The 14,515-nt window shown below is 44.2% G+C and overlaps 2 gene segments (V, D, J or C); both read left to right on the top strand.

The window, feature by feature from the left end:
* The first annotated feature begins 5,471 nt into the window (after window positions 1–5,471).
* On the top strand, window positions 5,472–6,131 carry LOC140710011 (immunoglobulin heavy variable 3-7-like). The segment is given in 2 exon segments: window positions 5,472–5,620; window positions 5,719–6,131. Coding segments are annotated over 2 exon segments (459 nt in total).
* Window positions 6,132–13,044: 6,913 nt separating this feature from the next.
* Window positions 13,045–13,762, top strand: LOC119622920 (immunoglobulin heavy variable 5-10-1-like). The segment is given in 2 exon segments: window positions 13,045–13,215; window positions 13,295–13,762. Coding segments are annotated over 2 exon segments (514 nt in total).
* The last annotated feature ends 753 nt before the right edge of the window (window positions 13,763–14,515 follow it).

Below are 14,515 nucleotides of genomic sequence, written 5' to 3'. Positions count from 1 at the left end.
TAGATAATTAATAACACAATCTGCAAACATTTGTAATTTTCTACTTTACCCCAAATTCATTTGTAATTTTCTACTTTAGGCCAAATTCATTGTTTCTTAATTCTGTGCAGGATCCAGAGATGGTATTGCCCTTCTCATGAGAAATTGTCTGATCTAAACCAAAACCAGTTGTTTCTCCTATTCTTTTGTTTCTTTCCATGTGCAGAGATCTTGATTAGAGGAAGTTTGGTACTTTTCCACATACTCACCTTCACCTCCCCAGATAAAGAGCAGAAATTGTCCTTAATCTGAGTTTGAGGGAGGAGAACTGTTCCTGTACCACTCAGGGCCTGCAGAGACCCCCAGGTACAGCATCACTGAGTCAGGTGTTTCACTCCCTGTGATTACTGTTCAGGTCTAATTGTGGGCTCAGAATTAGGACACTCTTCAGTTATCACAGGTCAATCCTATTCTAACAATCATCGTCACATACAGTGGTAATAATTCAATGTTCGTTTTTCTATCAGCAGTTTCTCTTTCTTGTTTGATTGCAAGTTTGAGAAGAAACATGTGATAGTATTTTTTAATCTAACCTCAAAATCTACTGAATTTTTCTAGGAGACTCACAAATTGGACAAAAGTGAGCTCTTTAGTCTCATAAAAATGTGTGTATTTGGGAATTTCACCGTGTTGTCCAGAACCCGTTAACTTCAACAACTGGGTTTCTCAGTGCATCTGCGGCTTGCAACATCCTCACAGACCCTCTCCCTCACCTGCACTGTCTCTGGATTCCCCATCACAACCAGTGCTTCCTGCTAGAATAGTATCTGCCCCTAGAAAATGGACAGGAGTGGATCAGGTTCATGGGTTGTGAAGGGAGCACAGATTACAACCCACTTCTCAAGAGTCCATATCCACATCCAAGAAACAGTTCTTACGGCTGGGCGGTGTCCAGTGAACACACAACTATGCATTTTTAAGCAAAAGACACAATGCGGGGACTTCATTGTGAGCCTAGACACAAACCTCCCTGCAGGGGTACATAGGACCAGCAGGGGGCACTCGGGGCAGTACGGGGGCTTAGGATGATTGTCAGGGGTCAGGATGAGCAGGATCAACGCTCAGCATCAGGGCAGAAAAGGGGCTGTAGATGTGAATTGTTTTCACCATCATATTTCACCACCAGACCCCTCCACTACATCTTTTCTAATGTGCCTGAGTGTTTCTATGATTAGAAAATTGTGTTTATGTAAACACTAATATATACCCATATGGAGGTGCATCAAGTTGTCCTCTCCATCTTATGTGGACCTTGTCCATCAGGCACTAAGTCCCTGTATTTACTTGAGTACCTCATACATTATGGTCCAAACAGTTGGGGTCTCTTTTTTCTTGGTCTCTCCTCCTTTCTCTCTGTCACACACAAACACATGAACTGACACACACACAGAGCTCCCCAACTTTAAGTATCTGATGTATCGAAGCAAACTGATTAGTGTGCAGCTTTTCTGCTTTGCCTGCTATTCATGTTATGTAAAAATAAGAACCATGTGTTTCTTAGCTGGTACTTCTCTAAGCTAAGTAGCATCTTTGTTTATTATACCCAGAGACCAAAAGCAATCCAAGTGTTAGCAGCTTAACTGGTAAACAAATTGTGGAAAATTCATTTACTGGAATAATACCCACTGTTACAATCAAGTACTGCCGGATACACTCAACACCATGCTTAAAGTAACAAGTACCTGAATAAGAAAAATAAGGCAAACAAATACAAGTGCATACATATAATTCCACTTCTATAATTTCTATAAAGTAAAAATGAACTTAAAGTTACATCAAAAAGATCTGTAGTTGACCGTGGACATGGTACAAGGAAAGAAGGTGTGGAAAGGATAGACTATAGGAGAGCAAAAGGAAATTGCTAGGATAATTTATTTTTCCTCTGTTACTAAAAGTAAGGATTATGTCAATATTTGTAAAATTGCACAATTTATGTAAAGATTCTTATTTGCTAATTTCACCTCATTAAAATACAAATTTTAAAATGTATAATTTGGTAGAAAAGGTGGTAGAGATGAATAAAATACATAAAAATCAGAGTCCTGAATATACACATGAATGAATCCTGGGTCTCGCTATACTTTTAGGGAAACACTAGAATACAAAAACATAATGACAGGATTTCAGTACATGAAGGGAGCTTCTCAAACCCCAGGAGGCATGTCCAAATGTATCTTGGAGTTAACAGGCATGTCCTTTGGAAGGAGCCATGACACCAACCTCCCAGCATCCATTGTAGCTGACACCATGCAAATGCCAAGAGATCTCAACTAAAATTTTCTGTGGATGTTGAGCATGATTATGCCACACACTCACACCAAGTGAGTATGGAAAGGTTAGTTACCTGCATCCTTGAGGTGTCTGCTGAGAGCAGGGCAGGCCTCTTATGAAGGTCCAAAGTGTCTTGGTAGAGCAGAGAAAGAGACTGGCTCAGTATTTTTATCATGGTTTTGGGGGGGGCTGGGGAGACCATCCTACTTGCAGGAAGGGTTTTGTGGGGTTTCAAGGTCAAATTGGCATCAAATGAGGGAGCTTCTGTGATTTCTAACTAGTTTTACCTTGTATGCTTGAAAAAAAGATGATGAAGGAAAGAGCCGTAAGTGGTCAGCAGTCAGGCCTAAACATAGATAGTCTGATGACTTACTCTATATAGCAAGTATACAACTGATGAGTAAGAAATGAGACAAGAGTCCAGTATGGGTGGACAAAAACCAGGTCTGCAGAAAATGAGAAGACTATTTATAAGCAAAGAATAATGAGGAGGATATGGAGGACTCTGGTCCAATGCCTTGGGTGGAAGCTTTTCACGATTTGAGATCCTCAGCTTATTCTCAATGTCTTAGGTCACCTGTCTTCTTCACAATATCAGAAGTGCCAGAAGATATGTGAGGATGTGCAGTTTAACTTCTTCTATTTGAGTAGCTTTACAATTGTGTAAAATAATTTTTTTTTTGAGAAGGGTTCTCACTCTGCTGTGCAGGTTGGACTGCAGTGGTGTGACCATAGCTCACTGTGATTTTAAATTCCTGGCTCATAGAATCCTCCCACCTCAGCCTCCTGAGTAGCAAGTAGCTAGATTTCCAGGGCCTTCATATACACTCAGCCAAGTCTTTTCATTTTTCTTTTTTCTTTTTTCTTCTTCTTCTTTTTTTTTTGAGATGGAGTTTCCCTCTTCTTGCTGGAGTGCAGTGGCGTGATCTCAGCTCACTGCAATCTCCGCCTCCCAGGTTCAAGCGATTCTCCTACCTCAGCCCCCCAAGTAGCTGGGATCACAGGCATGTGCCACCATGCCCAGCTAATTTTGTATTTTTAGTAGAGACAGAGTTTCTCCATGTTGGTCAGGCTGGTCTTGAACTCCCTACCTCAGGTGATCCGTCCACCTTGGCCTCCCAAAGTGACAAGATTATAGGCATGAGGCACTGCACCTGGCCTCTTCATTTTTATTCATATGTTCATTCAGCAGCCACTATGTCTTCCCACTGATTTCTTCGCTTTCCTCTTTACTGCCTTTTCCTTTTGAATAAGGTTGTTACTCCTGAGGGAAGATGGGGGCCTGGACAGGGATTTGGTGCATTCCTCTGTCCCCCTCCCAGTTCTTATTGGTTTCTCCAGCGTCTGTAGAAGAGCAGTTTTGGTGGCTTTACCTCTGCAGATAATTTCTCTTGCACAGTAGTGGTGATGGGGAGGTGTGTCTGGATGCATTTCAGCTGTAGTTGCTGTTTTGCTTTCCCAGACTGCACCGTCCCAAGGGGTTAGAGGCTGGAGCATTTTGTGATGTGTCCCCAGGACTGAAGAAAAACGTTCAAGAGCAGGAGGAATTCCTCAACTGTATACACTCTGAGAATTTAAACAACAACTTCTCTATCACACAGAATTGAAACCATCCAATGAATATGTCTACTTTAATCTTGTGCTAGCTTAAATGACATTTGGCAGCCTCTGCCCCAGAAAAGATTATCTTCTGCTCCTGTTTATTTCCCTGCAAGTCCTTATCTCTCTTCAGATTTCAGATATATTGTTTGTCCTATAACATCGAAAATCTGATGTATTTAAGAAAATGTGCCAATTTGCAGATCAGTAAGTTTAGTTGTTGTTGTAAGAATAATAACACATTTTTTATGGGATGCCTACATCTCCAAGCTGAGTAGCACCTCTGTGTGTAATACTCAGAAACTAGAAATGATACAAATATCAAGATATATAGATAAACACTAATGACATGCTAATTTACTGTAATAACATCCATCCTTAGAATCAATACATTGTTGATGCTCAACTTGGTTGCATCACAAGTAGTTATGATGAGTGAGAAGCCACACAAATAAAACACATACTATACAATTCCTGTATAGTAAATTCTTGAAACTCAAAACCAAAGTATTCAATATGAAGGACAGACTCAGAATATGGCGAGGGAAGAAGGAATTGCAGAGGAACAGAAGGAAATGTTTAAGTGTCATTTATTTGTTCATTATCTGAATGTTTCTTGTGGATGCACAGGTGAGCATGAGTGGAATTACATTTTGCTTTGTTTGTTTCTGAAGAGATGTGGTCCTACTCTGTGACCCAGGCTGGAGTGCAGTGGTGGGATCATAGTTCAATGTAGCCTCCAACTTCTGGTCTCCAACAATCCTGCTGCATCTGCCATCTAAGTAGCTGAAACTACCGTTGTGTGCCACCAGGATCAGCTTGAGCACTTGTTAAACCACACACTTTATGCAATATTTAATGTAGAGTTATGTCTCAAGAGTATTACAAATGAATGGATAATTTGTTCAGTACAGATTCATGGAAAAATAGACACTAACATGATGAATGTCTGACATTCGTGAAAATACAACTGCAAAAAATGTGTTCTCTTTATATTCATTAGGTAAACACAATAGTGCATACACATCACACCATGCTTTCATTACAGGAAAGAAATTCTGAAAATGTCACTGGGGTGACCCACACTGTGCTGGGCTTGGTTCAGGGAGCAGCCAGGCCCAGTGGTGAGAAGCACAGACCCAGGTATCTGGGCTCACTCTGACCAAATGTGAGCTCTGGGAACATTGTACCACCCATCTGTGCTTCTGCTGGTAATTTTCCATCTGTAACACGGAAATAACATTGATACTACATACCATGATTTCTCCACATATGTAAAAATTAAATAAGATGATTGCTGATAAGTTTAAATATATGCAGTTTTCACAGGTCCATTGTACTTCAGTAAAACTATTTTAAAATAAGTTACAAATACAATTGTAGGTTTAAAGAGTTTATCACAAAACAAATTTATAATAAAACTACATTTTCCAAAATCGTATCGATATCTCTAAACTCCTGCAGAACACTCATCTGCTCTGGGCCCTGCCCTCTCCTCAGGCGCCCCACCCCAGAGCTTGCTATACAGTAGGAGACATGCAAATAGGTCCCTCCCTCTGCTGATGAAAAGCAGCCCAGCCCTGACCCTGCAGTTCTGGGAGCTCCAGCCCTAGAATTCCCAGGTGTTTCTATTCGGTGATCAGCACAGAACACAGAGGACTCACCATGGCGTTTGGGCTGAGCTGGGTTTTCCTTGTTGCTATTTTCAAAGGTGATTCATGGGGAATGAGTTGAATGTACGTGAATATGAGTGAGAGAAACTGGGAATATGTGTGGCAGTTTCTGACCAGGATGTCTCTGTGTTTGCAGGTGTCCAGTGTGAGGTGCAGCCGGTGGAGTCTGGGGGAGGCTTGGTACAGCCTGGGGCGTCCCTGAGACTCTCCTGTGCAGCCTCTGGATTCACCTTCAGTAGCACCAGGATGAACTGGATCCGACAGTCTCCAGGGAAGAGGCTGGAGTGGGTGGCCGACATAAAGTATGACGGAAGTGAGAAATACTATGTAGACTCTGTGAAGGGCCAATTCACCATCTCCAGAGACAACGCCAAGAACTCCCTCTATCTGCAAATGAACAGCCTGAGAGCTGAGGACACAGCCGTGTATTACTGTGTGAGAGACACAGTGAGGGGAGGTCAGTGTGAGCCCAGACACAAACCTCCCTGCAGGGGCGTATGGAACCACCAGGGGGTGCTCAGGATACACGGAGGGCAGGTGCAGCCCTAGGGCAGGTGCAGGTGGAGGTCAAGGGCTGCTCTCCTTCAGGGTCTTTGGCTTCCTCTCATCTAACAGTTCCCCAGGGAGCCTCTGTGTATTTACAGTTAGGTGCCTACTACTGAGGTTTCTAAGTTTGTAGTTTATTACTACAGGAAGGACCATTACAAAACGTCCCTATGGCAGTTGTCACTGATGGAGAAAGAAAAGTTCACAGAAGGCCAGGTGAGGCTGTGGACACTGTCTGCCCAGGATTCAAGTTTCACAAGCAGTGGGGGAGAAATGGGGATTCTGATGGAGCTCCCTAAGTACCATGTGGTCCAAACTAAGTCCAGCAAGGCCATCAGGCCTCCCTGAGCTCTAGGTGCCCATCAGGGGTCTGCCATGTGCCCGGCAGCTGCCCTGTCTTTTCATCTCCGCTGCGCCCACTCACTGTCTGGGACGGGCTTCCAGGACGTGTGTGTTTAGCACCAACCGGATGATGGACCTCAGAGAGCAGCAGCTGGTGCCCGGACCATGGGCTCCCTAATGCTGGAGGAATGGGAGGTGCGTTCTCAGGGACAAGGCACTGTTGATGGATTTTTATATAGAAACCATAATTTTGCTTGCTTCTCTCAGGAGACACAGAGAATCAAGCATGCAGTCTGCAAATAATTATAATCTCTACATTACCCCCAGTGGGTTATTCCTTAATTCTGTGTAGGGTCCCACCATAGAGTCGCCTATCTCATGAGGAATGGTTGAATCTAGAGTGAGTCCATATGTATTTCATATTTTGGCTTCTGTCCGTGTTCAGAGATGTAGAGTAGAGTAAGTTTGGACCTTTCCACACACTAAGCCTCGCCTCCCCCACAGAAAGAGCAAAGACTTTGAGTATTCTTGCGTGTGGGGTAGGGGCTGGCCCTGCACACCTCAGAGCCTGCGGAGAAGCCACGTGCAGTGTTATATACTTGGGTGTTTTCTCATTCAGGAGGGGTGACATCCACGGCCTCCGATTTCTGCGAGATATAACTGATTGCAGAATTAGGATGCCATTAGGCTATCATGCCTCACTTCTCTTCTGAAAATCATCCTCTTTATAGTAAAAGAAAACAATTCAATGTCCATTCCCCTAAAAGGAGTTTCTTTTTAATTTGGTTGCAAGTTTACCACATATGTGCCTGAATTTATTCTCAGAATCTGCTGAATTGTCTAGAAATCTCACAAATTGAACAAAAGTGAATTCTTCATTCCTACCAAAATGTGTGTATGTAGGAATTTCAGTGTGTTTTCCAGAACCCATGAACACAAACCACTGTGTTTCATGGTCATTTATTGGCCTGGTGAGGCCCTCACTGACCCCCTCCCTCACCTGTGCTGTCTCTGGATTCTCCATCAGAGCCAGCACTTCCTGCTGGAGCTGGATCCGCCAGCCCTCAGTCAAGGGAGTGGATCAGGGGCATAGGTCACGAGGGAGCACAAATTCTAACCCACTCCTCACGAGCTCAGTCACCATCTCCAGATCCATGTCCAAGTGTCAAATTTTCTTTGCAGCTGAGTTCTGTGACCAACTGCCACAAACTTGTATTCTTGTGAAAGGTACAGAGAAGACGTCAGTGTGATCCCAGACACAAACTTCCCTGGAGAGGGGCCCAAGACCAACAAAGGGCACTCCGGCTCCATGAAAACATGGCCCAAGTTAGAGAATGGTTTGCCCGTAACCCTCACATTTCACCACTAGATACTCTACGCTATGCCTATGCTGAGGTGTGTGTATAATATAATTATAAAATGGTATTTATATATGTGTATAATCATATCTAGTGTAAGAATTTGTTGCTTCTGCCTTATGTGACCATTAAAGACCACATATCTCACCTTATTCAATGACCTTATAAAGTATAATACTTTTATTTAACATTTATCTCCTTTTTTGTGTTTCTCCTTCTGTCTGTATTCTCTCTCTTTCTCTCTCTCTGCCTCTCTCTCTATCTCTTTCTATGTCTCTCTCACACACAAATATATAAACACAGTGGTTGGCATTATATAGACTAAGAATACATTCCCATATCCTTTAAAAACAGCAGTTTTACAATATGTGCCTTTAATTTTTCAAAGTAAATTAAATCCAACTGCCAGTGATTTTTATGTGATTTTTAAAATTTAAATTGTTAACTTTTGTTTTCATCAATCCTCATATGTGTACTATTGTATTCTCTCAGGTTATCTGCTGCCTTCATGGAATTGAACAAGTGAAACTCTCCACTTAAATTTCTGTGACTCAGGACCGGTGAGCAGTAAGTAAGAAGTCAGTCTCCTGACCCTTCCCCGCAGCCGCAGATTCCTGAAGGCAGAGCAGGTGTAATCACCTCACAGTAGACCAAGGCCCTCAAAGGTGACGTTGGACCTTGAGTTCCAGCACATCTTGGGAGGTCAAGTGGATGCTTGTGAAAGAAATAGTGGCTATGTGACAGTTTCTGACCAGAATGTCTCTGTGTTTGCAGGTGTCCAGTGTGAGGCGCAGCTCACAGAGTCTGGGGGAGACTTGGTACAGCTTAGAGGGGTCCCTGAGGCTCTCCTGTGCAGCCTCTTGATTCACGTTCGGTAGCTATGGGATTCACTGGGTTTGCCGGCCTCAGGGAAGGGGCTGGAATGGGCTGCAGTTACATGGTGTGGTGAAACTCATCAATACGATGCAGACTATGTTAGGAGTAGACTCACCATTTCCAGAGACAACACCAAGTACATGCTGTACATGCAAATGAACAGCCTGAGAACCCAGAACACGGCAGCATAAAACTGTGCAGGAGACACTGTGATGGGAAGTCCACATGGGCTCAGAGACAGACCGCCCTGCAGGACATATGGGGGTGGCTTGGCTGCAGGGGGCACTCTGCACCCACAGGAGACAGGAACAGCCCAGGGCAGGGGCAGGTGGAGTTCAAGGGCTGCTTTCCTGTCAGGCCCTGTGGCTTCTTCTGCACCAAATGCGTTCTCCTGGGAGCCTCTCTGTATTTATGGTTCTCTGCCTACCACTGAGGCCTCTGGATTGGAAAAGGTTACTACTAGAAAAAAGATTCTCATATGCCCCTAAGGAATGAATCACTAATTGAGGGAAAAGATGTCACAGGAGGCCAGGGAGGCTGTGGAAACTGTCGGACGTGGATGCAGATGTGATGATAAGACATGAGAAATCAGGGAACTCTGGTCAAACCTCCTAATTACGCCATGGTCCACTCTAAGTCTAGTAAAGCCATTGATGCCTCCCTGGGCCAAACCCACCCATCAGGGATCTCTCCTGTGTCCCAGCAGCAGACACGACTTACAATCTCCACTGTGTATAATCACTGTCTGGGAGGAGCTCCCGGGACACGTGTCTTTGCATTAACCGGATGATGGATGTCAGAGAACAGCAGCTGGGTGCCTGGTCTGTGGGTTCCCAGATGTTGGAGAAATGGGAGCTGCGTTCTCAGGGGAAACACACTGTTTATGCATTTTTATATAGAAACCATGATTTTTTCTTCTCTCAGATGACCTAGGGGATCAAGAAAACAAGCCTGTAAACAACTGTAATGTCCGCATTTCTCCTGAATACATGCATTATTTCTTAATTCTGAGAGGGGATTTGACAGCATTGCCTTTCTCCTAAGAAAGTCTTCAACTCCAGCCTGAAACCACATGGTTTGGTTTCGTTCACATTCTTTGGTTTCGTTCAGGTGCAGAGATCTTGAGTCAAGCAAATTTGGTCCTTTCCACACACTAAGCCTCACCTTCCTCAGAGAAGGAGCAGAGATTGATCCAACTGTGTCTGAGATGGGAGCTGCCTCTCCACACCTTGGAGCTTGCAGAGACCCCCAAGTGCAGATTTATTGAGTCAGGTGTGTCTCCATATGGGGGACCCTGCTGCCAGTGATTGCTGCTCAGTTCTAAATGTGGGTTCAGAATTAGGACACTTAGGTTATCACGCCTCAAATATTACCATCATTGTAGATAGAAATAATAATACAAGGCCAATTGTTGTCTGTTGTTTCTTATTACTGTTGGAGTATAAGTTTGAAGAGACAAATTGTTACCATATATTTGCATAAATGTCAGAAGCTCTTGAATTGCTCTTGAATCCTTGCAAACTGGATAGAAGCAGATTCTTATTTTTTTCTATACTAGTGTATTTTGGGATGTCAATATTTTGTCCAGAACCTGTGAGTACCAATAACTGTGTGTTTCAGAAATGACTGTGAGATTCAGTCATTTCTATCAAGTTGAAAAACCAGTTAACTTTATCTTAGATACATGGATGGAAGCCCAAGGTAGAGGCTTGTCATTGTTTCTGTGCCTGCTGCCTTGGGAGTGTCTGTATTTCTTATGCTGTGTCCTGGGTCTATACCCTAATGGCTCCCCTACTCCATGGCACTCACCTGTGCCTGTGCATGCCCCTGCCCATGCCCTCCATGAAATATCTGCTTTGGCTCAGGAAGAACCCCCCTGCCTTTTTTCCTTGCACCGCTGGTCCACATTCTTCTCCACCCACAGGCTCTCAGCCACGCCTCCCATCCACACTGACCCTACATGGGGTCATACCTTGTTCACCACTTCTCTCTTTTCTTCTGAGCCTTGCCTTTTACTCCAAGAGCCTGTTTCCATCTCAGCTGGACTTGTGTACAGGAAATGGTTTATGAAGCAGGTTTGGGTTGTGCAAACCCTGAACGTTCCTGAAAAAGTGCTTTATCAAGCCAGGCCCATATTCAGCTCCTGGGAGATGATATCTGACTTTCTGGCAAACTCCTCCTGGTAGTGTTATTAAAGCACTTGATTAAGGTAAGGTTCACATCTGTAAAACTACACATGAATTAACATACTTAACTCATTGAGTTTGGAGTCAGTGTACGTCTGCAAAGTTGTCCCCGCCATCAAGGTCATAACCATAGAAATCACTTCTAAAACATTCCTCTTATCTCTCTTAATATTATGATTATTTTATTAGTTAAAATGTATTTTTGTTTGTGTCTGTCTGTGTATCTGTGTGTGTAGCCTGGGTGCACACTATACTAGCTGATTCCATAATGACTTATGGTGAATGCCTGTTATTGCTCAAGGGGCCGGCATCTGAGCACTGGAGGTCAGTCGTGCAGGTGCCACACACATCTGTGATGGGCCCCAGCATTCAGGTGAGCTTCCTTGGTGGACAACACTTCACATGTGGTGTAATTCATCACTGCGGGGGAAAATGGGGACAAGAGACTCCTCAGGGAAAGAACATCTGGGAGTTTGTGCCTGGATTCTCAGGACCTTCTCCCTGGTGCCTTTGCTCATTGTAATTCATATTCATTTGCTATAATAAAGCTGCACCCATGAGAATAACAGCTTGTCTTGAGTCCTTTATTTCTATTGATTATGGGGCCTGACGATGACCCTGGGACACTCAACACAATTACATCAGAGGTGGAGAATGCTAGAAAGTTCCTGACTTCTGAAACATGGCTAGAGGATAGTTTATAACATCAAAGGATGAGAAAGTGTGGGATAAAAGACATTCAATGCCAGACTGGCTACAGAATCATATGGCATGAGATGGCATGTGTGCTCCAATAAGGAGCAGGAAGTGAAAGTGATCCATGGAATTTAGAAATGACAGACACAGCTTCCTAAAAGTTGTTCCCTGAATAAGGAAAAGTAAAAATAATGAACAATCCAAATATGCAATTCATATCTGTGATAGCTAAAAATAAAAGTAAAAAGATGCACATCCAGCCCTGCACTGTGCTCTGTGAGCTGAGGCTGCTAGACTCCCATTCACCACCAAAGGGGACAGTTGTCCAGAAACAACACACAACACACAAGAGCCACACAGAAGGTAGCCCAGGGGTTGGGCTGGTGGGGGGAATCCACTAGACAACTAGAACAAGGAGGACAGTATGGAAAGTGGCATCATTTGGTGATATGATTGATATCATTAATATCATCGGATTGTGAACAAAGTTAGCCAATGGACTGAGAATGACTGACATAGCAGCCTCTCTGGCTTCCTGTGCTGCAGATGAGAGGAGAATGTTTGGGAGGATGCTGGACCCACAGCTCACAACAGACAGATGACAGACGGCTGTCTCTGATCCCAACCTCAAGTAGGATGTTCCTGATGCACTGGATCCCAGATCCCATATAGCTTTAGAACCTGTGTAGTTTGTGTCGCCTCTGCTTTTCCTTTGGATCTTTTAGGTGCTAATGAAGTGAGAGTGGTTCACAAGAAAATGGGGCAGACAAAGGGGATAGTTAAGGGCCTCCTCCAAGCAATGTGGATGTCATAAAATAAAAGTTAAAGAATGAAAGAAACAAGAAAGTGCTGGGGTTGACACAAAGGACTTAAAGCAGCACTACCAGGAGTTGGGTGCAGCAATGGGGATCCCTTCAGGTCCATCAGCAATTCAGAGACCTAAACAAATATTCCCTATTCATGTTGAAATGGCAGAGTGTGAAATCTAGAAGACAAAATGGCCAGGAAAAATGTGTGATTTTGCATGGGTGAAGGTCTGGCAAGTTAATCAACTTGAGGACTGGAGAAGGCCTGAGGTGGTCCTGCCCTTGCTTGGTGCCCAGGCCATAGTCCAACTCATGCGAAATTGCCAGGGAATAGAGAGTAGTTATCTTGGTATTGTTATCAGATATACATGCATTTGAATTTTCTCTTCATGGCCTTTCCTGGCTCTGTTTCTCATTTTTTAACATACCTAGTTTCATCTAGATTTGTCACCTTCACAGGGTCACAGAAGGGTGGAAGAAGGGAGGCCCTGGGATGGGTCTCGAAGAAACATGGAAAATTGTGGAGAGGGACAACAGCAGGGTGTAAGGAATTATTGAGACCTTATTCTGTCCCTCCCAGGAGGCTCAGGCCAACCTTTTTCTGCATTTGAGGTTCTGGGTTATAAATCCTGTAGACTCTTCCCTTCAGGGCAGGGTGACAACTATGCAAATTCAACTGGCGGCCTCCCCACTTAAACCCAGGGCTCCCCTCCACAGTCAGCCTCCCTCACCATCCAGCTGGGGATCTCAGTGCTTCCTTTTCTGTCCTCCACCACGATGGGGTCAACTGCCATCCTCGCCCTCCTCCTGGCTGTTCTCCAAGGTCAGTTCTGCCCAGGGGTTGAGGTCACAGAAAAGAATGGGGAGAAAGCCCCAATTCAAATTTTGTATCTCCCCCACAGGAGTCTCTGCCGAGGTGCAGCTGGTGCAGTCTGGAGCAGAGGTGAAAAAGGCCCGGGGAGTCTCTGAAGATCTCCTGTAAGACTTCTGGATACAGCTTTACCAGCTACTGGATCAGCTGGGTGCGCCAGATGCCTGGGAAAGGCCTGGAGTGGATGGGAGTGATTGATCCTAGTGATTCTTATACCAGATACAGCCCGTCCTTCCAAGGCCAGGTCACCATCTCAGCCGACAGCTCCATCAGCACCGCCTACCTGCAGTGGAGCAGCCTGAAGGCCTCGGACACTGCCACGTATTACTGTGCGAAAGACACAGTGAGAGAAACCAGCACTGAGAGCACCAAAAACCCTCCACAGTGCAGGTGCAGAGTGAGCTGCCAGAGACTCCCTCCCCAGGGACCTCTCTATTCATCCGGGGAGGAAACACTGGCTGTCTGTGTCCTCAGCAGCCAGAGCCAGAGAACAACATAGGAGGGTTCCCAGTCCCTAATGCAACTGGATAGGGGACTTGAACATGGGAGGTGGATTCTCTGACGGGGCTCTTGTGTGTTCTACAAGGTTGTTCATGGTGAATACTACATGGTTAACATCAAAAGCCTGCCTAACAGGCACCTCTTCAATATGACAGTCTTTTAATTAGTGAAAGTTTTACACAGTTCATCCTGGCTTGCTTTCCTCCCACCGATCCACTCTCACTCCCTCCTTTTATTTTCTATTTAATTTTCCAAAATCATTTAATCCCTTTTTGAACTATTAATAGATTCTCTTTGGTTGGTTGTTGTTTTCCTTTCAATATATACTGAATAATTCATCTTTGTGCCAATTCATAAGTATTTTTGTATAATAAAGACTTTCATAAAAATTGGATAAATTAAAATAGGTGGTATGTTTTTTAAAATTTATCTATCAAAACTGAACCATTTAGAAATAAAAAATCTGGGCTGGACGTGGTTGTTCATTCCTGTAATCCCAGCACTTTGACAGGCCATGGCCGGTGGATCACCTGAGATCAAGGAAGGGTTTGACATCAGTCTGGCAAACATGGTGAAACCTCGTCTCCACTAAAAAAAACAAAAATTAGCTGGACATGGTGATGCTTGCCTGTAGTTCCAAATACTCAGGAGCCTGAGGCCAGAGAATGGATTGAACTGGGAGGCAGATGTTCCAGTAAGTTGAAATCAAGTCACTGCACTCCAGACTGGGCAATAGAGTGAGAATCCATTT

This window comes from Chlorocebus sabaeus, chromosome 24 (genome assembly GCF_047675955.1).
Source record: "Chlorocebus sabaeus isolate Y175 chromosome 24, mChlSab1.0.hap1, whole genome shotgun sequence".
Taxonomy (NCBI): Eukaryota; Metazoa; Chordata; class Mammalia; order Primates; family Cercopithecidae; genus Chlorocebus; species Chlorocebus sabaeus.
This window is presented reverse-complemented; position numbering and strand designations above follow the sequence as displayed.